Source organism: Indicator indicator, chromosome 5 (assembly GCF_027791375.1).
Source record: "Indicator indicator isolate 239-I01 chromosome 5, UM_Iind_1.1, whole genome shotgun sequence".
Classification (NCBI taxonomy): domain Eukaryota; kingdom Metazoa; phylum Chordata; class Aves; order Piciformes; family Indicatoridae; genus Indicator; species Indicator indicator.
The window spans coordinates 18,020,820-18,046,675 of NC_072014.1; the positions used below are offsets into that span (position 1 = coordinate 18,020,820).

Sequence of the window (25,856 nt, forward strand, 5' to 3'; positions counted from 1 at the left end):
GACATCACAGAAACTGACACAGAAGCACCAGAGTTTCTTGAAACTCTTCCTTCAGAAACAACTGTAAAAGAAGGAGATGATGTGTTACTCTTTTGTATAATGAAAGGTGTGCCTACACCTTCTGTGGTCTGGCTGTGCAATCAGCTAATAGTTGAGGAGTCTGCATTGTGTTCCTTAAAACATGATGGGCCACTGTGCAGTTTAAGATTGTTGAAAATTGGTCAGAACCACAAAGGTATATACAAGTGCAGATTAGTTAATTCTGCGGGACAAGCCGAGTGCAGCACCCATCTGAGAGTGACAGGTTGGCAACTGCATGTTCCTTCCAAGTATCAGTTCCTCATGAATAGCATCATTGCATTGCACTGCATTCATTCCCTGCAAGATGATAAAGAACAAGAAACAGCTCATTAGTCTGTGGATTGTTGAATTTTTCCTTCAGGGATTTAAGGCATGATAAAGGCATGTTATATTAGACACTTTCCCCCACCCTGCAAAAAAAGAAAGCAAACCATATGGAAAAGAGTACCTTGCCAACAAGTTTGAAAGCATTTGATGACTCTGTTCTCAAAATCTATCAAGTGTTTGAATTGTTCGGCATGCATTTATGTGTTTGTATGTGTGACTTTCTGTATTTTCACAATATGGATTGGATGGGTTTGCTACGTAAACTGTTGATTGGCATCTTTAGCAACTGTAGCTCAAAAATCTTTGTCATTTTATTCTAGCTCCTGAAAAAATTATTCATGAGAAGATAGAAGAAGAGACTGAAATGGAAGTGAAAGGTACAGTCACCAATAACGTTACACTGAATAATTAGTACAAGTAATTAGTAACATTGTGAAAAGCTTTTTTCTGCTTACATGTAGTGTCTGATGGGGGAAGAAAAACACACTTTAAAGCATATTGGAACATGTTGCATGTTTGTTTTGATATGCAAACGGTTGTTTTGATATGCAAAGGGTTGTTTCCTGCATTATAAGGTTAAGTTTTAAAATCTGTTTAAAACTTCAAATTTAAATTTTTGCAGCTATATTCTTAGCATTTACTTCATGCTTTGCAGCTGTTCACAGAGCTTTTATTGGATCAATTTCCTTTTGAATGCATGGAATAGATTACTTCAGAAGGAAGTTCTACAAATATTAATCATACGATGTTTAAATAAGTTAGCAACCTAACATTAATCAGTTCAGTGGACAGTATTGGATGAATGGATGGATGGATGGAGTATACTCAAAAGCATTTGTTGTTTAGGGTATGAGAAAACTACACATTCCCATCGATTTCTTGCACTTTTTTTACAATCATTAATTCATCATTATATATCTCTTACCCTGGCTTGCAGATACTATATGTGGTTTATGTTGCTTGCTTTTTCCCCTATGCATAACACTCTGAAGTTAGTGGCTGTATTAGTTCGAATAAACGCCTTCTCATTTCATGTTAGCTACTTACTTACTTTTAAAAAAATATATTTCAAAATATTTTTTCTCAATTGTTTGAACATTTAATCTACAAACAGAGGGGTCAAAAAGGGCGTTTATTCTACTGTCTGCAAGTCAGGTAAGATTTTCTTCTTTGCCACCCAAAGACACACAGCTTTTCCAGGCAGCAAAAACATACACGCAGAAGAACATGTTATTTTGAAATTAATTTTTGCTTGTTCAAGAAGAAATTTCTGCAGTCTGAAGAAAGAACAGACAACGAACGGTTTTCGTGTCAATCTTTAAAACAGAGCAAGGCGTTGCGTTTATTCGAACAAATATGGTGAGTGAATTACTTCTTTTTTTCCTGGGTGTGTGATGAAATCTGTTGCATGCCCATTTTTTATTTCAATATATTGCTTATTTAATTTTTTTTCAATCAGACGGCAAGCAGAGTGTGGCGTCTTGTAACTCAGTGTCCCTCTCTTGCAGAGCAGCGCAGCAAGGCGAACCTTGAGAGACCTGGGACAGCTGCAGCACTGGCTTGCTGCCAGAACTGTAAACCCACCTTCACACAGGGCCTCAAGTGTAGGTCTGTGTTGGTGGGGGACCCTGCACTCTTCCAGTGCAAGCTGGTGGCATGCCCAGCTCCCCACATGGCCTGGTTTCACAACAACCGGCCAGTTCAGCAGGACTGCCGCAAGGTGATCCGCACTGAGAGTGAGGAGCAAACACACCACGCCAGCCTGGAGGTGCGGGATGTGCAGGAGCACGATGCTGGTAGCTACAGGATATTTGCCATTAACAGTGAGGGCTCCGCTGAGTCTACTGCCTCGCTGCTGGTGACACGCAGTGCAGGGCAGCAGGGCTTGGGCTCCACAGGGAAATCTAAGTGGCTGCGTGAGAGTTGGGAGTGCCTGCTGCAGCAGCAACAGGAGGACCGACTGCGGGTGGTGCTCCGCTGCACTGGCTCACCCTTTGATAAGGGGCAGGAGGCTGAGCAGTTACTTGGGGACCTCTCCCCAGCCCGAGGCATGGTTCGAACCATCTGTTTCCAGAGGCTGCCAGTGGTGGGGTCTCACCATCCAGGGCTGGCATGTGGTAGAGAGCACAGTGGCACAGTGACAGAGGCTGAGGAGCTGCTAGATGAGGAGATTCGTTGGAAGCTGCAGAGGCTGAGGGAGGCAAAGAGGGCAGCACTAAAAAAGAAGCAGGAATCCCTCATGTATATGCCCCAGAGGGGCCCTCCTGGGAAGCCTAGCCCAGCTGAAGCAGCTGCCACCATGGGTGGCTCAGAAACCCTTGCAGTGAAAGGGTATTGCAGGCCCAAGGCCACAGGGAAGAGATGGCAGATACCAGGTGGTCTCCTGGCCTGCCCACCACTCTTTGTTCAGGAGATCAAGCCCCAGGAGGCTATTGAGGGGCACAGCTGCACCTTCTCTTGCCTCTTCCATGGCCGCCCACAGCCCACAGTCACTTGGTACAACAACGCCAAGCCTGTGGGGTCCATTCGGGGCACTGCTGTTCATACCACAGAGTGTCGCTCTACACTGACCTTCCCATCCCTGCTCCCACAACACAGTGGTACAGTCACCTGTGTGATCTTCAACCCACTGGGCACAGTCAGCACCTCAGCTGCGCTCCATGTGAGAGAGCAAATGCCAGCCTATAAGGCCATGATAAGGAAGGAGGAAAAGGAAATGAATAAAGAGGAGGAGAAGATGAAGAAGGAAGGAGAAAGGGAGAAAGAGAAGGAGGAGGAGGAAGAAGAAGAAATTGGTCTGGCTTTTGCAGAACAGAGACTGCCAAGTGCAGTTCTGGACTCAGACTTGCTGTCTCTACCTGTGGAAATCAAAATCACTGCCCCCACTCCAACACCAGAGCAAGACACAGAGATGAGGGAGACCACACAACCCTCTCCAGACCAGGCTGCTGCTCCTATAAAGCATAAGTTCAGGTTTTCGTTTGATGTTGGAAATGAGCCACCTCAAATTTTGGCAGTAGCCCCAGCGTACATTAATTGCCATGAAGGGGAGACAGTGGTGTTGGAGTGTGCTGTGTCTGGGCAGCCTCCACCAGCTGTGGTCTGGTCCCTGAATGGCCAGAGTCTCTCTGCTAGCGAGAGGCTGATGTTTGAGGAAGGTGAAAATGGCATGTACCGCTTACACATTCAAAGAGTCTCTGTCACAGATGCTGGTTTGTATTGTTGTGTGGCCAAGAATGTGGCTGGAACAACACAGACAGCCTCTGAGCTGATAGTACAGCCCAGGGCACCCAGATTGTATAGCAAGGAGGGAGGCACTGAGGAACTGTCTGCCATGGACCATGTTCTGGCTCAGCATACTTGGGAAGGGCTCAGCATACTTGGGAAGGATGGAGAGGAACAGATCACATGCTCCAAGGGGGAGGACACCCACCTACCATGGTCCCTGAGTCTGCCTTCATCTCCTGGTGCACAGTTGGAAGAGCAGTGTGAGAAAACTACTCATATCAGGGCAAATGAGATGGAGGAAGTGATGGTGCCAGATACCATGCCAGGTTATGCAAGGAAAGAAACAGGATATACAGAAATAACCATGAGAGATACAGATGGTAATTCTGAGATGAGGCAGCACAAGGGGAAAGATCTCTCTGATGAACACAGCTTTGGAATTGATATTTCTGATGTGTCCCCCAGCATGTCCACAAAAGAGCATGAACTGGTGGCCAAGGATTCAGGTCACTTTTCAGAGGAGCTAGAGGCTGAAGGAGACAAGGCTATACCACATAAAGATACTCTGTCCTGGGACATTTTGAAGTCACTGTCTATGGAAGTGAAAGAGCAAACTCATGCCTCTGAGCAGTCTACTCTGTCAAGGGGGTGTGAGGTTTCACAACTTTTCATTCCTATACCACCTGTGGTGCAAGGGGGGAGTGATGTTTACATGGAGAAGAGTGATATCCCTGCCTGTGAAGCAAAGTCTCCTGATGCGTCTCTTGTGGAAGAGCCAAGTGTACCCCATCTACAGGGCAACGTTGCAGGCACACCCACGAAGGAACAGTTTGGCTTTTATGACTTGTGTACAGAAGAGCAACAGAACAAACAGGTCAGGGAGCAAGAGGAATCAATTAATATTGAACAGGACATCGAAACTGATGATGATCTTTATAAAGAAGAAATTATTGATGCTGGGAATGCCACACACTGGGAAATACGTGGTGGACAAATGCTTCAAGAAACAGAGTCTGATGCTGGCAACTCTTTGGATCTAATCCTCACTCCTCCTAACACAGAAAACTCAGGTCAGGATTTTAGTGAAGAAGTTAAGGTTCATGTAGAAGAAGTGAATTCCAAAGGGCAGCTGTTGTCATGTGAGACTGAAGAGACCAATATCACATTTGATTTGAAGCAGATAGTGGAGCCTTTACCAACTGCAGAGACTGTGGTCATAGAACAAGCACAAACCACCTTGGATCTAATCCTCACTCCTCCTAACACAGAAAACTCAGGTCAGGATTCTAGTGAAGAAGTTAAGGTTCATGTAGAAGAAGTGAATTCCAAAGAGCAGCTGTTGCCATGTGAGGCTGAGGAGACCAATACCACATTTGATCTGAAGCAAATTGTGGAGCTTTTACCAACTGCAGAGACTGTGGTCACAGAACAAGCACAAACCACCTTGGATCTAATCCTCACTCCTCCTAACACAGAAAACTCAGGTCAGGATTCTAGTGAAGAAGTTAAGGTTCATGTAGAAGAACTGAATTCCAAGGAGCAGCTGTTGTCATGTGAGGCTGAGGAGACAAATACCACATTTGATCTGAAGCAGATTGAGGAGCCTTTACCAACTGTGGACACAGAACAAGCACAAACCACCTTGGATCTAATCCTCACTCCTCCTAACACAGAAAACTCAGGTCAGGATTCTAGTGAAGAAGTTAAGGTTCATGTAGAAGAACTGAATTCCAAGGAGCAGCTGTTGTCATGTGAGGCTGAGGAGACAAATACCACATTTGATCTGAAGCAGATTGAGGAGCCTTTACCAACTGTGGACACAGAACAAGCACAAACCACCTTGGATCTAATCCTCACTCCTCCTAGCACAGAAAACTCAGGTCAGGATTTTAGTAAAGAAGTTCAGGTTCATGTAGAAGTGAATTCCAAAGAGCAGCTGTTGTCATCTGAGACTGGAGAGATCAATACCACATTTGATTTGAAGCAGATTGAGGAGCCTTTACCAACTGTGGACACAGAACAGGCACAAACCACCACAGGTCCGGAGAGTGTGGAAGTAGGAGTGGCTGGGCTCATCTCCACTGTGCACTGGCATAATGTGCTTGTGGAAGAGATGTTTCTGAATGAGGAGCTGCATCAGAGCTATGGGATACAGGAGGAGGAGGCTGGTATCCAGGAAGAGGCACAGCCAAGAGATATCAAAAGGGCCTATTTGCATGTCCCTGATGGAGATCTTGGCAGCATCATGATGTCTGCTGAAGAAATTAATGAATCAGAGGTGAGTGCTTGTGAGAAGGAATCATTTGAGGGACAAATTCATAGTTGTCTGGTGGAGTCCACAGCAGATTTCCAAAGAGGTGTGCAGGAAACACATCTGTGGGAGAGTGGGGAACAACTGGAGACCACAGACTACCAGATTGACAGCTTTATCGCTGACTTAAAAAAAGCTGCGTATGAAAGCAAACCCCAGGCTGGGCATCAGGGTGAGGAAGAAGAAGGTTCTGGCATAGGAAAAATCTTTGAGACAGGAATGAGCATTTCCACTTGTGAGATAGAAAGCAGAGATTCCCCTGAAGAGATGAGCAGGGGCACACAACAGGAACAAAATACAACCAAGGGCTTATCTTTTGGGCAACTCTTACTTGATTTAATAACAGACAATCCTCTAGCACACAAGGAGCAAAGGAAGGAATCTTGGGGCAAGAAGAGGACTCCCACTGAGGAAGCCTCTGAGAATAGCCTGGATGGAGGAGGACTGTGGGAAGACAGTTCTGCAGGCACAGAGCCCAGTGCTGTGGAAGCCTCAGAGCTGGAGCCTGACTTGACCCTGGCCAAGTATTTAAGGTCAAATGGGATGCAGGAAGCTCCAGATCTCAAAGGGACAGTTCAGAAGGAGCAGCAAGAGGTCATCACTTCATTGGAAGTGGAAGAGGTTACCTTCAGCATGGTTTATGACTACTACAACAATCAGCAGGAGCTTGCCCGACCCTTCTCTCCTGAGTCAGAAATGTCTATAGAACTGGAGAGCAGGAGTGGAGAGGAGTCACCTGATTCAGACCGCTTCTACACACCTTCTTCTTCAGTGGAGATCTTTGAAACTGCTTCATCGGCATCCTACCACACACCACTCAGCACACCCGATCGCTACTCCACTCCATCTGAGGGCTCAGGCTACAGCACCCCACCCGAGCACTACTCCACTCCATCTGAGGGCTCAGGCTACAGCACCCCACCCGAGCACTACTCCACTCCATCTGAGGGCTCAGGCTACAGCACCCCACCCGAGCACTACTCCACTCCATCTGAGGGCTCAGGCTACAGCACCCCACCCGAGCACTACACTCCATCTGAGGGCTCAGTGTACAGCACACCACCTGAGCACTACTTCACACCCTCCCAGAGTTCAAAACGCAACACACCATCAGAGCACTACTTCACACCCTTTGAGGGGCCTTACTCTGCTTCAGGGGACAGTACACCACCAGAGAGCTACCAAACACCCACTGGAGAGTATATGGATGCCCTGACCATGATCCCTCTATGTGAGAGAAGGCAACAGCCTCCAGAGGAGCAACAGGCTGAGGTATTTAGGACCCCCTCTGAAGCCCTGGAGCCATCAGGCAGGGAAATGCCACCTGCATTCCTTAAGGCATTGAGCAGAAGGAGGCTTTATGAGGGCAGCACACTGAACCTCGTGGCTGAGGTGCTAGGTGTGCCTGAGCCAGTTGTGAAGTGGTATCATAATAAATCTCTGCTGGAACTGGGTGAGAGAGTGCAGATAGAGAAGGATGGGGCCAAATGTGTTCTGGAGGTCACTAATGTCCAGAAAGCTGATGGAGGACAGTATCTGTGCCATGCTGTCAACATTGTTGGAGAGGCTAAAACTATTGCACAGGTGGATGTTTTGTCTGAAGACAAGCAAGCAGTAGCACTGCCACCCCCTGTCACCCATCAGCATGTTATACACTTTGACCTAGAGCAAAACACATCTTCAAGGTCACCTTCCCCACAGGAAATCCTCCTGGAAGTGGAGCTTGATGAAAACGAGGTCAAGGAGTTTGAGAAGCAGGTCAAAATCATAACCAGTCCTGAGTTTAGCCCAGATAAGAAGAGCATGGTGGTTTCCCTGGATGTCCTTCCACTTGCTTTGTTAGAGCAAGCTGCAAGCTTGGCTGCAGAGGAGAATGATGATATAAAAATTGATTTCCAAGTAATGGAAATGCCTCCCCGCTTTGCTGTGCCCTTTGCTGATGTCAAGGTAATTGAAGGCTCAGAGGCAGTGTTTGAGTGTGTGGTAACAGGTACTCCCATCCCAGTCGTGCAGTGGTTCAGAGGTGAAACCTGTGTGACTCCTTCCACAGGGAAGTATGTTGTGAGTCAGAAGGAGGGACTTCACAGTTTGAAGGTCCAAAATGTAGGTCCTTCAGATGGTGGTTTGTATCAATGTTGGGCAACCAATAGGCTAGGAGAAGCTATGTGCAAAGGCTCTCTTCTAGTCATGGCTCAGCCGGGAGCAAGTGCTGAAGTGAGCAGTGAGAATGTTGTGGGCAGTGAATCACACAAGCCCCAGAGGTGTGACTTACTTTTGAGTAAAACTGTGAGCCCAGGTGACAAGTCAGAAATAGAACTGGAGTTTGAATTCGTGTCACAAACAGATGACTCAGAGAAAGCAATACGACTGCTTGCGGTGACTCAGCCAGAGCAGGAAGTGGAAGGGGAGAAGTGTGTCAACATTAGTTTTGATGTGTTTGCAGAACCATCTCCAGAAGAACGGGTTGAGTTTAGAGCAGAGGACTCAGAGAGCTGCAGCTTTGAGTTTCAGGTCACAGAAACCCCTCCTAAATTTCTAAGGCTCCTTTCTGACTACAGCACTTTTGTGGGTGCTTCTGCATGCTTTCAGTGTCTCGTGACTGGTTCTCCCCGCCCAAGTGTCTGCTGGTACAAAGATGGAATGTTGTTGGAAGGGGACAGGTACTGTGCACAGGAAGAGCAAGGGGGCACTCATAGCCTTACTATTGAAAACTTGATGCAAAGTGACAGTGGGCAGTACAAATGTGTAGCTACTAACATGATGGGAACTGCTGAGTCTTGTGCTGTGTTAACATTGTACTAAATTCCCATGATTTATTTCAGAGTCCTTTTAGGAACACTAAATGTTACTATGCTGTTGTTCACTGCAGGTAAAAATGCAGCACTCGGTTTAGGGGCATTGTTTTTCATCACTTTAGGGATGAAAACCACTCTATTGTGGGCATATTTCTGTCTCGCTTAAATTTGCCTTCATTGGGGAATTTAAGTGAGATTTAATCTGTGTATATGTTTTGTGCACACTTTCTGCACCAAGGTGTATTTCAGGCTCCTTCTGAGCTCCTTACTCATTCTTGTAAAGATAGTTTGACAGTCATTTATGTAGGACTAATTCTTTCATATAGTGTACATATTCCTATGTTTCTGTAACAGTGAAATTATAATTGTTTTATGTAAGCTGTTAATCACCTGAAAATTTAGAAACTGCCTTTTTCTTGTAACTTAAAGGTACAGTCCTTGTTTAGTTTGGATATAGTTCTGTGAAAGAACTCCTTAAATTGGTATTCATCCTTCTCACAATGTTGTGTCAGAACATGTGAATCTCACTGATTCAAATCCTGTGTTTACAGTTTCTATCACTGCAATATTATTACGTCCATGAGCCTCATTCTACTGGATCATGGAATCGAATGACTTTTTTTTTAAGTCAGTGATTTTATACCATTGCAAAGAAAAGCAACACAATGGGAAGAAAACAAATTTTTGCGTTAATAGAGACTGACAGGATTTTTTTTTCTCTATTACCAAGTAATAAACACGAAGCTGTATTTTGTATGGTATCTTTAGAAGTTAAAGGGAAAGGAGAGGGAGCATAATAAATCAATGATGTAACTGTAAATTCATTAAACTAATTTCGGTTGTCCCTGTATTCCAGTGTCATTCATTAAAAAAAAAAAAAGGTAGTAAAAAAGTGAGAATTTTTTTTCACATAGAAGTAAATCTCTCCATATTTTTCCTTTTTCTTTCTTTTTTTTTTTTTAGTTAGTAACAGTTAAGTGTTTTATGTGTCAAGATGACCAGAAATAAGTAGAATACGTTCAATTGTTATCTGTGGCAATTTCTCAGCAGAAGAGATTTTTACATTAATGACATTAATGTTCTCTATATGAGTATGCATTTTGGTATTTAAAATAGCATTACTATTTAGGAGAAGGAATCAGCAGTAGCTGACATAAATCAGAACTAAATATATGTACTAAGTCTCTCTTAGATAAACGATGATAAATTAAGAAATTGGTTAAGAAAATATGTTAAAAGTATTCAAATTATTAATATTTATCAGAAGTTAAATAATTCTGTAATGCATGTGCCAGCTTTCCAGTTACCTATATGCCAACGTGAAACCTTGAGTTCAGCAATCCTAAGCAAAAATTATTTTTACTTTGTTTACCTGTTTATGAGGTTCTTCCACTTATTTACAAATTACTCTCAGTTGCCTTGCAAAGTGCTTTAAGCAGCACATAGCTTGTAAGCATAACTATTTCTATTATTTCATACATTTAGTTATGTTCATGCATATTCTTATTTCTGAGTTTGATGTGTCCTCACTGAGGTCAGCATACCTCAAAAACTAAATAAACTTTTCACATTATCACATCACTCATCTGGGATAGTAATTTAGATCAAAAGATTCATTTTGACAAATTGTGTTGCCCTATATAAAATTAAAGTCAGGAGCAGTAAGTTATAATGACCCAGTACATGGGGGAAAATCACTGGAGTAGTAAGGCTAATACCAATGTGTCACCTCAGTTTCTTCCCATTAATGACCTCATGATAAATATTTAAGATTTTACATTGTTAAAGGCAAAGATAATTGTGGTACCTCAAAGGTAATGATGGTAGGAAAGAGAAGCATGAGTGTCTGACCCAATGTTGTGCTGGGAAAGAATTATTTCATGATGTGTCCTTAATCCGTTCCTTGTGCAGATATGTAGCCCTAACCAATTCATTAGACAGCAGAATTCCCTAGGGAAGTCAATATTAATTGTCTGATGTTATGCATCAGCTGAAACATGAGGTGTCTTTCAGGTTTAAATCCAAAGAGGTCAGAGAGCCTTGGGATAGGTCCTAAGCAATTATGATGTGTGTTTAATTTGCACATAAATTAATTGAAATTTTTAGTAGTGATAGACCCATAACTTCTTTTTGACACCATCAGGTCCAAGTTTATGTTCACATCTGAAGTATACGGCCAAACATCTTTATCTCTACCTGTGTAGCAGTGTTTGTGGTTTATGTCAATTTAAAAGTCTTGGTTTAAGTTTCATACATTAGCCAGGAGCAATATCATGTACTTAAGGAGAGACAAACTCTCACCTAAGATACAAAGATATAAACCTGGAGTAATTCTAGTTTGGAATATAACCTACTCTGGGGCAGCTGGTATAACTTAGAGCCATTATTGACCACCTCTTTTCAAAATGTTGTGCTTTCACAAGAATTACAGAACTCACAATTTCATTGTCATGTTTAATGTTGTCTTCATTTCTACAAGCCAAGTATCTTAAAAAAAAAAAAAGGATGTATTATGTTTATTTGTTATCACTAGTTGAATGTTAACATGTATGACTAATTTGTGAAATAAATATGTAAATTATTTAAATCCATTGATTCTTGTACCTCATTAATTTCACAGGCATAGCTAAAATATGAAAAACTGTCTGTATAGTTTTTCTGTCATGAATATCCAGGAACACAAAAAAAGGTGCATTCATTTTTGCCACATTCCTGTACTCTATATAAAGCATTCTCATGTGTGTTAGTACAAGTTCCATTCTGCAATTCTCCTACTTGATTTTAGGCGTTATTCTGCCACCCATTCTCAAATTCACTAGCACACTGTATTGCTGGGAAAATTGCCCTACCGTTTTGACAGTAGGGTAGATAATACTGGGTGGATAATAACTGAAGGTCTGGTGTAATTTTTTTTTTTTTACTTAATCATCTTTTCTCTGAAGTTAAACACTCTATGCACTGTGCCATGTCATGTATATTGTGATATTTGTGGCAAGATTAATAACTGTTAAGACCAACAGGAATGAATTAGGTAGAACATACTCTGTTCTACAGATTTGCTATTGGAGTGCAGCAAAATAGCTATCTCAAAATAAGTTTTAGAATTTAAGGTGCTGTGACTGAGAAACTTGTCAGGTTTCACTGCTAGAGTGTGTGGAGACGTTTATTCACTCACACTTCTTTTATTGTTTTTTTTAGCAACTCTCATATCTTTCCAGTGTCAAATTCTGTGTATCTTAACTGAGCAAATTTCACTCAGTGAGGACAACAGGATTTGATTTCCAAATGTTTCCTTTGCGTCGTAGTTTTCATGGATGGCTTGTTATGTTCCTAGAAGTCTCAGATTTCGCTCATGTTTCTAGTCTGGAGCATCTGCAGAGAATGTCTTATTCTTGATGTCTGCTTCCTCTCATTTTTAGACCACCATTAGAGCGAAGTGGTCCCATATGTGAATGTGTAAATTCACAAAGGCGAGATAAAGAAAAATATTATAGTACTCTGTCCTCTTTTTCTCTGGCTTTCTGAGAGTTTTAATATGCAACATTCTGATAGGGAGGAGTTTAAAAGCAAAGGTTTAAATTAATGAAATTGTATCAAGTGTGTCAACTCATGATTTTAGTAATGGTGGTGTGGTTAGCATAAGGGACTAATGACAAAAACAGTACGAAGCTGGTGGAGGAGTGGTGTCTTGGAGTGGTAGACAAAAGACAGAGTTGAAAGAGGTGAACTAATGGCACCAGAAAAAATGTTGGTGTACTGAAGAGTTTGTGTTACTTTTCCAACCCCAAGCCTATCACTCTGCTTTTTTTCTTGGTGTTTTGCATTAAACCAGGGTCTTAGAACTGCTCTGCTGTACTTGTTTGTGAGTGTACATGCAAATATGTAAGGCACATACCACTTCAATTGCATTTGTGAAATGCACCAATGTTGCTTGAATGCTACTAGCACTGTGCACCCGGGGGGAGGGGGGGGGGGGGGAGGGGTATGCCTAACCCACACTGTGATGTCAGGTTTAAAAAGGCACCCATGTTGATCCAGATGAGAAGTAACCTGACAGCACAGCGTATTTTAGCTGGTTTGGGCAAGTGCATATTTAACAGCAAAAGGACTTCATGTTTGTTGTTAGCTGCTGTATAGTATTGAGAAAGCCTCCAGATATATAAAAATAGTTGCATTAACTCTGATTATTGTCATCTACAAGCGTTCTCTTAGACATTGTAGTAAAACTAAACAATTTTTTTTCCACACAGACATTGCTAGCTCTCTTATTGTATCTTCTGAGGAAACAAGAAGCGAAGGCTACAACACTGGCCTTCCATTGCCTGATAGAGAGAAAACACTTGAATTTGAACCTGAAAAACCAGTCTATTCTAGCAAAATAATGGTTAAAATGGAGGAGGGGGCCAAAGCTCCTATTTTCCTCAAACAGGTCTCAAATGTTGAAATCTGGCAGGGAGTCATAGCTAGATTCTCTGTTACCGTTATGGGCAGCGCTACACCCAAAATTCAGTGGTTTTTCAACAGCATGAAGGTAACCACATCCAGGAACTGTAAGTTAGTGTTTGCTGGCGATGACCACAGCCTTATCCTCCCATATGTGAGTGTGCAGGATGAGGGTGAGTGCATAGCCAGCAATGTACGTGGTGAGACCACATGTAGTGCCTACCTCTATATGCGTCAATGGATAGCAGGGTTCCCTTGCTTTGCCAGGAAGCCAGAGAGTGTGAGGTGTGCACCAGGCTTCACTGCAGTCTTTGAGTACACCATGACTGGCGATGCATGCCCCAGTGTACAGTGGTTCAAGGGGAATGAGCAGCTCTTCCCTGATAGACGTCATTCTGTTGTTCACCACCCTGACAGCTCAGGTTCCCTGACAGTTCAGGAGTGCGTGGAAAAGGTCACTGGACTCTACGTGTGTAGGGCTGTGAGCGCCCTGGGCAAGGCTGTGTGCTCTGCTGAGCTCCTTGTGCTGCCTGAGGAGCATGCTTTGAGTCAGCAAACCCCAGCCCTACTCTGTGGTGGCTGAGGACCAAAGTCCGCTCTCCTATGAGGAGGCTGATCAGCCTCTTGCCATGGAACAAGTACTCAGCCTTGATGCCACAAGGGAGCCCCCAGCCCTCCTTCAGCTCCAGACAAGACAGACAGATCATGTGCTGCCCAGGGAGGACATTGTACCTGGTCTACGACTTGCCCGCACAGATTGTTGAAGAGATGCTTGCCCACGTGGCAATAACAAAAGAGAGCAGCAGGCTATTGGCAAAGACACTGCAAACCCTACCTGCTGGCCCCCAGGGTGTGATACCTGCAGCAGTGATGGAGACACAACTGCTGGGCTGCCTTGGGACTGCATTTGCACAGACGCTCTTGCCCAAAGAGCATGTCATCGCCAAGGCAGAAGAGCAAATGGCTGCTCTGAAGACAGAGGCTTCTCATGTCCTTCTACAGGCGTCAAGCACCACTGACAGCTATATACTATAGATGGTGACCACATCCAGGTTCTTGAAGGCTTCCAGGGAATGCAAGGTGAGCTAAAGGCTGAACCCAGATTTCCCTCTGAATTGGCCTTCACTACAGGCCAGGCTGTCCCGTTGGAGAACATTTCTTCCCTGGTAGCAGCAAAGGAAGATTTTGCTGCAAGAATCCAAGAGGGATGGTCTGTGAAATTTCCCTTCCTGCAAGAAGAAAACCAGTCAAGACAAATTCTCAAAAAAGGGTGTCAGCTCACTGCTCAGATTCCAAAAAGCTTCAAACTAGACATAAACTCTCAGATCAGAAATGCTTTGAAAGCTGCAGTGGTAAGTCAGCAAAACCTCTTGTTTTCGGAGTGGTTGGCCTATAAAGAAAACATTGAATTACAGAAAATAAACATCACCAAGGAACATAAGCACACTCTATGAACCTACGTTGTGACTACAGGAGAACTCACTCCCACAGAAATCCCAGTTTCCTTAGGAGAAGTCAGCTTTCAGACAAATGACCAGAAAATGATCATGAAGGAGGCTTTTTGTTCTCTTATTTCTGAAGAAAAACATCTCTTGATAGATGAAAAGTCCAAAACATTGCCAATGCATCCCAGTTCACTTCTGGGTAAATCTTGTGATGAAACCATTGAGCTGGATCCCCAACAGGCTGAGAGGACTATGGAGGCAGAAATACCCCTGGAGAAGCTTTTGTCTGCACAAGTAATCACTACTGTGACTAGGCATAGTCAAATCAAATATGTGGGTGCAGCTACAGCCACTGCTGATGTAGTCCCCACAAAGTTTTCCACTGAGACACCCACAGAAATACTGACAAGGAAGGAGAAATGGGAAGAAATATGTGAGGAAAAGGGTAGAGAGAGTCTGGAAGCTAGAACTGGGAAAACAGGTGATGAGCTTGGCAGAGAGAGTTATCCTATTATCCACAGCAAACTGGTCAACACTGTTGTGGAAGAAGGGGAAAGCACCAGTCTGATGACTGTCATGACAAATGTCAGAGAAGTAAACTGGTACTTTGGGGGTAAACTGGTGTCTTCAGGTGACAAATTCAAGTGTTTGCAAGATCATGACAAGTACACACTGGTAATAAGCAAAGTGTTTGGGGACATTCTCAAGGAGAGTACATCTGCGAGGCGCTAAATCAAGGTGGAAAAAGAGCAACATCAGCAATACTCACAGTTGTTAAAAGGGGTTGGATTATGTGGACAAAATTCTGCTTTTTTAATGCACAGCTCTACTAATGAAACCGTCCTACTATGTGTATGTACCTGCATACAAATACAATATTAATGTCATCATGCCTCTATTCAGAAGGTCCCCTTTCTCTCTGGATTTATGGTGTCCTTTTGCCACATTGCAAAGCCTCTCACTTCCCTCACTCCAATCTTTGGTCAGGAACTTGGTTTCTTCCTGTTCTAATCACACAATCACAGTCAATACAGTACCAGAATCCCAACCACTTCTTTCATTGCTGCCTGTGAAATGGATCTTCCTTTCCCACTTTTCTCACTGCTGCACTCTCTCCTCACTCTTTAGAGGCATTACACAGGTTCAGCACAATTTCTCTTTTGCACCATAATTTCTCATAGGACCAGGATAGTGCAAAATACATTTGTATCTCATTGTTATTGTACATTGCTGTTGCACACTGTTTTTCCAGTATCATCATTGTGTTTTCTGACGCGCACCATAACATTGTCTGTCCACTGAGTCCAGTACTGCTTTCATTTCTTACAGATTTTTTTTTTCTTTTACAGTCACTTTATGCAGATTGCAAGTAAAATATTTCACTGTTACTTTCCAGAGTGTTATCAGGCAGGGCTTTGAGTTACTCTGTTTCTGATTTCAGTTGCACCAATCCTGAGGAGAAGGCTTGAACCCCTGGAGGTGGCTGTAAATCACGTGGCCAAGTTTACCTGTGAGGTAGAAACTGCACCCAATGTCAAGTTCCAGTGGTACAAAGCCGGCCGAGAGATATATGATGGGGACAAATACTCCATTCGCACCTCCAACTATCTCTCAACGCTGGAGATCACAAGGCCTCAAGTTGTTGACTGTGGAGAGTATAGCTGCAAGGCTTCCAACCAGCATGGCAGTGTAAGCTCTACAGCACTTTTGACAGTAACTGGTAAGTACAGACTTCCAAGCAGTACTGCTGCATGAATTGCCTTGATATATTGCAATATTTTCACTGCTCGACTGAAAAATATTTATGGTAGGGCTCTTGATTAACATGGTAATACTTAATCCATACCGAATTTAGGCAGGAACAAACACAGAGAAGAAATATATTTGGGGAATGTTGCTTTTAGATGCTTTCTTGTACACAGAAAAAGGAGCCAATGTGAAAAGTTTCAGAGGGGAAGAAAGAAAGGAGAAAGGGAGAGTGGGAAGAATTAGATCGTCAAAGAAATGTGATTGTTTTGTGAATTCATTCTTGAAGAAAGTTTATTTAACTTCCAGACAACAAGAAAACATGCACTTTTAAGTTTGGTTTCTTTGGTGTAATAATCACCGTGCAATTATCCTAGCACTGTATGATTGTCCTGCAGCCATACTTGTGAGCAGGCTATGTGGCTACATGTACTTGAATGTGTTCCGTGGCCAAAGGAAAACTCTGTGACTGAGGAAATAGATCTTAAACAAAACAGTTGTTTCAATTTGCAAACTTTTTCTGCCTATTGAGAGTTATACAATTCTCTTTCTCTTTGTTTCTTTTTTCTTAGAAAGACTTTTGAGCTTTTAGTGTATGATGATATTTCTACTTCGACTTTTCTCTTTGTGGGAGGAGTCTTTATGTGGTCTTTGCTAAGTGCCAGATGCTAGAGACTAAAGAAAGATGCACAAACTATGAAATGCATGCAAACTTGTCCATCTTGAGGGAGCGGTGTATAAATATGTCATTCTTGGGGAAGGAAGTTCTGGATTTTGGGTTGTTTTCCTTTAGTTTGTACATTGCTCCAGAGATTCAAAATGCCATCGTATTCTGGAACAATATACAGACCCAAGAAGGTAAAAACCAAAAGCCAAAATTCATCATCTTTAACACTTCTTATCCCCTTCAATGTTGAATTCTTTTGCTTAAGAGTGTCCAGTGACAAACTGGCCCCTCTTGCTCTCTCTCCCTGGGAAATGTGGAGAAAAAGCATAAGTTCTGGTCTTCAACTTTGGATAACATTGAACCCCTTTGTTTTGCAGAAGCATTTCCACCAACGTTTCTTACCAGACCTGAATCTATCACTACTTTTGTGGGCAAAAGTGCCAAGTTCCTGTGTACTGTTTCGGGCACTCCAGTCATCGACGTCTCCTGGCAGAAAGATGGCACAACCATTTCACCTTCAGACCACCACAAGATCTTCAAAGTGGAAAACAAATATGTTTTAGAAATTCCCCTTCTCACCACCAGTGATAGAGGGGTTTACACTTGCAAAGCTTCCAATAAGTTTGGGGCTGACATTTGCCAAGCTGAAATGGTGATTATAGACAAGCCTCGCTTTATTAAAGTTTTGCAGTCAGTGCAGTCAGCAGTCAATAAAAGAATACGTCTTGAATGTCAGGTAGATGAAGACAGGAAAGTAACAGTAGGGTGGACAAAGGACGGAAACAAAATCCCACCAGGCAAAGATTATAAGATTTATTTTGAAGACAAAATAGCCTCACTTGAGATTCCTCTGGCTAAACTCAAGGATTCAGGCCATTATGTGTGCACTGCCTCAAATGAGGCAGGAAGCAGCTCCTCTTCTGCCAGCGTCACAGTCAGAGGTAAGACCATCCTACACTCCCTTTACCTTTGCTCTTCATGGGTTCCCTATTTCTTCTTTTGCAGCCAAAAGACTTCTTTTGAAATCACAGTGTGAACTCTTCTCAGACCTTCCACCAGGTCAATTCACCTCTTGTTTGTTTCTCCTGCTGTCTTCTGGTGCACTGTCTTGCTTCACTATTTCTTTCACAAGCCAGATACAAGAATTGTTCCTGCATGCAAGTGAGAGATGGATGGAAGATGCAAGAAAAGAAACACAAGAACGGCAGCTCAGCAAAGATTATGCTGATCTTTTCTGAAGTCAAGTTTTGTTCTTATGCTAGGAAACAATCTTTTGAAGCTTTGTATTTCAGTCTTTCATTTTTCTTTTCCTGCTTTCCCTTTTCTTCCCCTTGCCTTCCTCTTTCTTCCCTTTTCTTCCCCTTCTATTTTTCTTCCCCATTTTTAGAGCCACCATCCTTTGTGAAGAAGGTCGATCCATCTTATTTACTGACCCCAGGTGACTCTGCACGCTTTCAATGTAAAATCAAAGGATCTCCTGAAATCCAGGTTACTTGGTTCAAGGACAATAAGGAGATCCGTGAAAGCAACACACACAGGATGTCCTTTGTCAATTATGTGGCTGTGTTAGATATTTTGGAGATGAAAGTTGATGACAGTGGGAGCTACTCATGCGAAGCTGTAAACGAGGTTGGAAGTGACAGCTGCACTACTGAAGTAGTTGTCAAAGGTCTGTTCTTCTTGCTGCTGCTGCCAGTCACATTCTTGAGAAAAAACTACCTTTTTTTTTTTTTCCCAATTTTTTGGCATGGTTAACTAATTCTTTCTTGCTGCATTTATAGAGCCTCCGTCTTTCATCCGAACACTTGAACCAGCAGAGATAGTGAAGGGAACAAACACCATTCTTCAATGTGAGGTTGCTGGCACTGGACCTTTTGAGATTAGCTGGTACAAAGACAAGAAACAGATTCGCAGTAGTAAAAAATACAGATTGGCCTCTCACAAAGCTATTATTTCTTTGGAGGTGTCCTCATTTAATAGTGCAGATGTCGGTGAATACGAGTGTGTGATAGCTAACGAAGTTGGAAAGTGCATATGCAGTGCAACATACATCTTGAAAGGTTAGTGGAAAAAAGAAAACTCCACTTACTAAAGGGATTGGCATTTTGAATCTTTGGATTTGTGGGTGGCTGCAGAAGGTGGGAAGGGAGAGTATCTTCTTCTTCATTAAAGTTCTGCATGTCTTAACTCTTATCTGGCATCAAACCTGTGAACGTGAAGGACATTGAACTTAAAGGACCATACGTTAACCCCCAACTGGCAAATGCAGCTCTTCTTCTTGCTTGTTCTTTAGGTGAATTGTGCACACACAGCCTCAAAAAACTATCTCTTAATATGTGGATTTCATGGGATGACGTGATAGCAGATGAGTATTTATTCTTGTCTCTTTTCTTTGAACTAGAACCACCATCTTTTGTTAAGAAAATCGAAAATGTGACAGCTCTGGCTGGAGATACTATTACGTTACAGGCTGTGGTGAAAGGGTCAGAGCCTATTTCTGTGATGTGGATGAAGGGCAAGGACATTATTCAAGATGATAACAAAGTCAGAGTGACATTTGATCATGGTCTAGCAACACTGCAAATTACTGGTGTTCAGCTGAGCTCTGGAGGCAAATACACCTGTGTGGCTGAGAATGATGCAGGAAGTCAGTCCTGCTTTGGTGAACTAGTAGTGAAAGGTCAGTGGAGTAGCGCTGTGATCCCCACACTGTCTCCCACTTGAAAGGAAGAGCAATTTTTTTTTGCCCTTAACACCAGTTGTTTAATTCTGTTGTAGAACCTGCCAAAATCATTGAAAAATCGGAAATGATCCAGGTAACAGCAGGGGAACCAGCCATTTTGGAGTACACTGTCACAGGCACTCCAGAGCTGAAAACTAAGTGGTTCAAAGATGGAAGGCCACTACCTGCCAGCAAAAAATATAGGATCAGCTTTAAAAACAACATGGCCCAGCTGAAGTTTTATGCCACTGAAATGCAGGACAGTGGTGAATACACATTTGAGATATCCAATGATGTGGGCATCAGCTCTTGTACTACCAGCTTCACTGTGTTAGGTTGGTACTGACTCTTTGCAAAGAGCCCTGCTACTCTGCTCTGAGCACAACAGAGCCAGAAGAACAACTGCATGCCTTTTTTGCTTATGTGTTCATTTCTTTCGTTCTTTTCAATCTCAACAGATCGCACTCTTCCTCCCTTCTTTACTAAACCACTGAAGAATATTGACAGCGTCATTAGCACCTCGTGCCGTCTAGACTGCAAAATTTCAGGCTCTCTTCCAATGACTGTCTCTTGGTTTAAGCAAGACACTGAGATCACTTCAAGTGCCAAGTACACAGTACACTTCACAGAAGGCACTGCATCTTTGGAAATAAAAAACCTAGAGACGAGTGATGCTGGGGTCTACGTTTGCAGAGCCACAAACTCTGCTGGTAGCAAAGACAGCAGTAGTACTTTGTTTATAAAAGGTTTGACTGTTTGTTTCACATTTCTTGGAGTTTCACTTTTAATGTGACAATATTTTTCTTCCCAAAAGTGCAGGCCATGTGTCTTACTCTTGACAATTGTTTCCTTTCAATGCAATCTAGAACCACCGAGCTTCACCGCAGAACCAGAGTCCCAAGATGTACTGCCTGCATCAACTGTACGTTTCAAAGGCACATTTAAAGGCACAACACCACTGACAGTAAAATGGTTTAAAGGTGATACTGAGCTGGTGACAGGAGGTGCCTGTTATATTATGACAGAAGCATTGGCAAGTTACTTGGAGCTTTATGCGGTCAAGCCAACAGACTCAGGAAAATATACCTGCAAAGTCTCCAACGTAGCTGGTTCAGTAACATGCAGTGCAAACTTATTTGTAAAAGGTTTGCATTCTTACTCTCTTTTAAACTTTCAGCTCTGTTGACCAAGTGGCACTCTGTCCTGAACACTCTTCTTAAATCCACAGAACCTGCTGCCTTCAAGGAGAAGCTAGAACCAACCCAACTAGTAAAGAAAGGTGGATATGTTGAGCTGACCTGTGAAGTCGCTGGTACTCCTGAGATTAAAATCACATGGTTCAAGGATGATAGAGAGCTAAAAGAAAGTGACAAATACAAGATGTCTTTTGCAAAATCTTTGGCAATGCTCCGTGTTACAGAGGTTGAGACAGAAGACAGTGGGGAATACACCTGTGAGGCCAAAAATGATGCTGGAAAAGATATTTGCAGTAGTGTTGTTACAATCAAAGGTGTGTGTGACATCCAGACACATAGTATGTCTTTTAAACTCAGTGCAGTTTTACATACTTTGTAAGTATGATTAATACAAATTACCCTCTCTCTTTTGCACTGTAGAGTCACCTTATTTTAGCAAGGAGTTTCAGTCCATGGAAGTCTTGAAGGATTCTGATGTGGTTTTGGAGTGTGAGGTTCTTGGCACACCTCCCTTTGAAGTGTTTTGGTTGAAAGATGACAAACCTGTGCGAAGCAGTAAGAAGCACAGATTAAGCACTGAGAAATCTTTGATTAGCCTCCACATTTTCAGGTTTGATGCTTCTGATGTTGGCGAGTATCAGTGTAGAGTAACAAATGATGTTGGGAGCTGCATCTGCAGTTCAGAGGTCACACTGAAAGGTTAGTCTAAGGTGCAGAATGCCACTGTCATACTCTTGTCCCAGTGTGGTTTCCATGCCACACTATCATGAACCAGACATGTACTTACCTAGCCACTTTCTTCCCACCAGAGCCCCCACAGTTCTTGAAGAGGATAGAAAACATTAGTTCCCTTCGAGGTGGCACAGTTGTGTTTCAGGCTGCTATTAAAGGCTCCTTGCCCATCACCGTGTCCTGGCTGAAAGACAATGATGAAGTGATTGAAGACAACAATATCAAAATGACCTTTGTGAACAATATTGCCACTCTTCTGGTGAGGTCTATTGAACTGAAACATGATGGAAAATATTTCTGTCAGGCTAAAAATGAGGCAGGAATTCAGAGGTGTTCTGCTCTGCTGACCGTCAAAGGTTGGTCCAAGCTTCAGAGCTTGCAGCCATCTCAGAGAATTCCCTGGTGGCTTTTACAGATGCCTTTAACACCCTATCTCCTTGTTTACAACAGAACCTGCTACAATTGTGGACAAGGCTGTGTCAATAGATGTGACTGAAGGAGACCCAGCAACCTTGCAGTGTAAATTTTCGGGAACAAAACCTATTACAGCTAAATGGTTCAAAGATGGAAAGGAACTGACATTAGGCCCAAAATACAAGATCAGTGTTACAGATACTGTCTCTGTCCTAAAGGTGCTACATGCAGAAAAGAAAGATAGTGGGGAATACATTTTTGAGGTTCACAACGATGTTGGAAGCAGCAGCTGTTCTGCCAGCATTAATGTCCTAGGTGTGTATGGGATTTCTTTTATCATTGTTTTCTCATACAAAATCTTTTCTCCTGAGCTGACACCTGCTCCAATGAAGGCTGAATTTCATACCTTATCTTTTTACTCTGTCTTGGATAGATCTCATTATACCACCTAAATTCACCAAAAAGCTCAAGAAAATGGACAGCATTAAAGGGTCTTTTGTCCACCTGGAATGCATAGTATCTGGTTCGCACCCTATAAGTATCCAGTGGTATAAAGATGATCAAGAAATAACAGCAAGTGAAAAGCACAAATACTCTTTCCATGATAATACTGCCTTTCTGGAAATCAATAACCTGGAAGGTACAGACAGTGGCTCTTACACCTGTGAAGCAACAAATAAGGCAGGAAGCAACCAATGCAGTGGATTCTTAACAGTCAAAGGTTTGAGCTCCTTCTTTTTCTTGTGGCAGACCTCTCATTCATAATTTTGGAATTCTTGTGTCTCAGAGTAATCCTCTTTCTTTCTTTTTACATTTTATAGAACCACCGTATTTTGTGGAAAAACCCCAGCCCCAAGAGGTTGTGCCCAATGCTAGGGTTCAGTTCAAAGCACTGGTGAAAGGCTCTACTCCTCTGCAGATAAAGTGGTTTAAAGATAGTCAGGAGCTCCTCTCTGGAGCAAATCGATCTGTCTGGAAGGACAACACATCTAGTGTACTGGAGCTTTTCTCAGCTAGGACATCTGACTCTGGAAACTACACTTGTCAGATAAGCAATGATGTGGGGACTGCAACTTGCAGAGCAGCTTTGTTTGTAAAAGGTGTGCAACCCAATATTCTTATTTTTTATTTTTCTGTCCAGTTTTGGGGGGAAGAGGTAGGAAAACTGTGTATTTGTTTGAACCACTGTGAATATTATAAAGCCTCACTTTTTCTGTCCATCTTCTAGAGCCTCCCAGATTTATTCAGATACCAACTTCTGTAGTAGCTTTGCGTGAAGGACAATCCACCACTTTTGAGTGCCAGGTAGTAGGCACACCAGAGATTCACATCACATGGTACCTGGATGGGAATGAAGTGACTGACCACGCTAAATACAGCATGTCCTTCATAGATGGTTTAGCCACTTTGAAAGTCACTCAAGCCACAGTGTTGGATAGTGGCATTTATGTTTGTGAAGCCCACAATGATGCAGGGAGTGAAAGCTGCAGCATCGAGCTGAAAGTGAAAGGTTGGTTTTGAACGTCTTGTGTCATCATCCACCTATGCCACATAACTGGGGTGATAGGGTAGGGAAGAATTCTCCCTTCAAAACCTTACAAGGGTACTATTTACTTTCCCCATATTCCTCTTTGTAGAACCTCCAACGTTTGTTCGGGAGCTGAGACCCACCGAGGTAGTGAAGGGTTTGGAGGCCACACTTGAGTGTGAGGTGACTGGTACTCCTCCATTTGAGGTCAAGTGGCTGAAGAACAATAAGGAGATGTTCAGCAGCAAGAAATATGCCATATCCACCAAAGAATCAGTATTTACTCTTAATGTGACTAACTGTGATGTCTCAGATGTTGGTGAATATCAATGTATTATATCAAACGAAGGCGGGAGCTGCTCTTGCAGCACAAGGCTCAGTTTGAAAGGTCAGTCCTCTAGGAAGCGTGCCCCAAACATTACATCCCTTGGCTAAACTTTGGTGACTAGGATGACTTCATATGACCTTTCTTTCCTCTCTTCCCTTTCCATGACTTCTCTTCCAAACAACAAACAAAATCTCACACCACAGAACCACCATCCTTCATCAAGAAGCTGGAGAATGTCACTAGCATTTTGAAAGGCACTGCATTCTTCCAGTGCGTTGTAGGAGGTGCTAAACCCTTATCTGTGTCGTGGATAAAAGATGAGAAAATACTAGAAGATGATGAGCACCACCATATTACCTTTGAAAATGGTGTGGCCACACTGGAACTTTCCAATGTTGACCTCAGCCACAGAGGGAGATACACCTGCCAGGCAAAGAACGAGTCTGGCACAGAGAAATGCTTTGCTTTGCTTTTTGTACAAGGTGTGTACAAAATGTGACCCTTCAGGTGCATTCTTGATGAGTACTTGGAAAGTCAGCTCCCCATCTGCTTAGCTAACTGTCATTTTTTATCACTTTCTACCTCAGAACCTGCACAGATCATAGAAAAGGCTAAATCACTTAAAGTCACTGAGAGAGACCCCGTGACTTTGGAGTGTGCGGTGGCTGGGACACCAGAGCTCCGAATAAGGTGGTACAAAGATGGCAAACAGCTCCTGCCCAGTAGATACTACACAATGAGCTTTGAAAACAATGTTGCCAGTTTCAGGATTGAACATGTATCAAAGGAGGATAGTGGTACCTACAGTTTTAAGGTTGAAAATGACTTCGGAAGTAGCACCTGTGAAGCTGTTCTGACTGTGCTAGGTTTGTATTGTCATTTGGCAAATTCACCTCTCCGCAGGGAGGGAATGGAAGAATAATAATCTCTGTAAAAGATAGGCAAGAAGGTAACTGCGTGCTTTTGGTGTTTTTTATGTTGGGCAGATCAATCAATTCCTCCTGCATTTATCAAAAAACTAACCAAAAAGGACACTGTTCTGGGATCTTCTATCCAAATGGAATGCAAAGTCTCTGGGTCGCTCCCCATTACTGCAAAATGGTTCAAGGATGGAAAAGAGATAACTGACAGTGCAAAATACAGAAGCCTGTGCCATGAGAACACTATATCACTCGAGATTGCTAATCTAGAGCTGGTAGACAGTGCAAATTACACATGCAGTGTCTCTAATGTTGCTGGGAATGATTCTTGCAGTGCCGTCCTGACTGTGAAAGGTTTGAAACTCTTTTACTATTTCTTCTTATCTGTGACAGATGCTGGGAAAATATGTTAAATCTTATGCTAACATAACACTCTTATACTTCTTAATATTAATGCTAAAATCTTGGTCTCCATGCTTATCTCCCTAATTTTCTTCATTCTTACATGTTTCTGATGTAAGTGAATATTTCTTTTTCTTAAAAACTGCAGAGCCACCAAGCTTCTTAGTAAAACCTGAAAGCCAGCAAGCTATCCCAGATTCCACAGTGGAGTTTAAGGCCACACTAAAAGGAACTCCACCATTTACAGTAAAGTGGTTCAAAGAAGACTTAGAACTTCTATCTGGTCCAACTTGTTTCATTGGGACTGAAGGGTCAGCTGGGTTCTTAACCCTCTATTCCGTGGATACCTCTAGGAGTGGACACTACACTTGCCACGTATCAAATGATGTTGGCAGTGACTCTTGCACTACAACATTGATGGTAACAGGTGTGCACTTTCTTGTTGTGTTGCAATCTTTTAATCTTTTTCTTCTTTTCTGCCAAGCCCACCTCAGTGATCTTTGACACACTACCAAGTGAATTCCCAACCTTTTGTTTGCAACCCACAGTTGTTTGGCTCTTTTCTCTTCTC

At 42.8% G+C, this 25,856-nt stretch overlaps 1 protein-coding gene across 1 annotated transcript in view; it reads left to right on the forward strand.

Annotated features, from left to right (window-relative positions):
- Nucleotides 1-25,856, forward strand: part of TTN (titin) — a 242,357-nt gene that overhangs the window by 37,281 nt on the left and 179,220 nt on the right. The window contains exons 43-63 of the mRNA XM_054381468.1: nt 729-785; nt 16,072-16,350; nt 17,421-17,984; nt 18,431-18,712; nt 18,825-19,103; nt 19,445-19,723; nt 19,822-20,100; nt 20,224-20,511; nt 20,632-20,910; nt 20,994-21,275; nt 21,382-21,660; nt 21,771-22,049; nt 22,144-22,422; nt 22,541-22,828; nt 22,929-23,207; nt 23,336-23,617; nt 23,745-24,023; nt 24,167-24,445; nt 24,551-24,829; nt 24,950-25,237; nt 25,434-25,712. Coding sequence (XP_054237443.1) covers nt 729-785; nt 16,072-16,350; nt 17,421-17,984; nt 18,431-18,712; nt 18,825-19,103; nt 19,445-19,723; nt 19,822-20,100; nt 20,224-20,511; nt 20,632-20,910; nt 20,994-21,275; nt 21,382-21,660; nt 21,771-22,049; nt 22,144-22,422; nt 22,541-22,828; nt 22,929-23,207; nt 23,336-23,617; nt 23,745-24,023; nt 24,167-24,445; nt 24,551-24,829; nt 24,950-25,237; nt 25,434-25,712 — 5,958 coding nt within the window. The remainder of the gene's footprint in view (nt 1-728; nt 786-16,071; nt 16,351-17,420; nt 17,985-18,430; nt 18,713-18,824; nt 19,104-19,444; nt 19,724-19,821; nt 20,101-20,223; nt 20,512-20,631; nt 20,911-20,993; nt 21,276-21,381; nt 21,661-21,770; nt 22,050-22,143; nt 22,423-22,540; nt 22,829-22,928; nt 23,208-23,335; nt 23,618-23,744; nt 24,024-24,166; nt 24,446-24,550; nt 24,830-24,949; nt 25,238-25,433; nt 25,713-25,856) is intronic.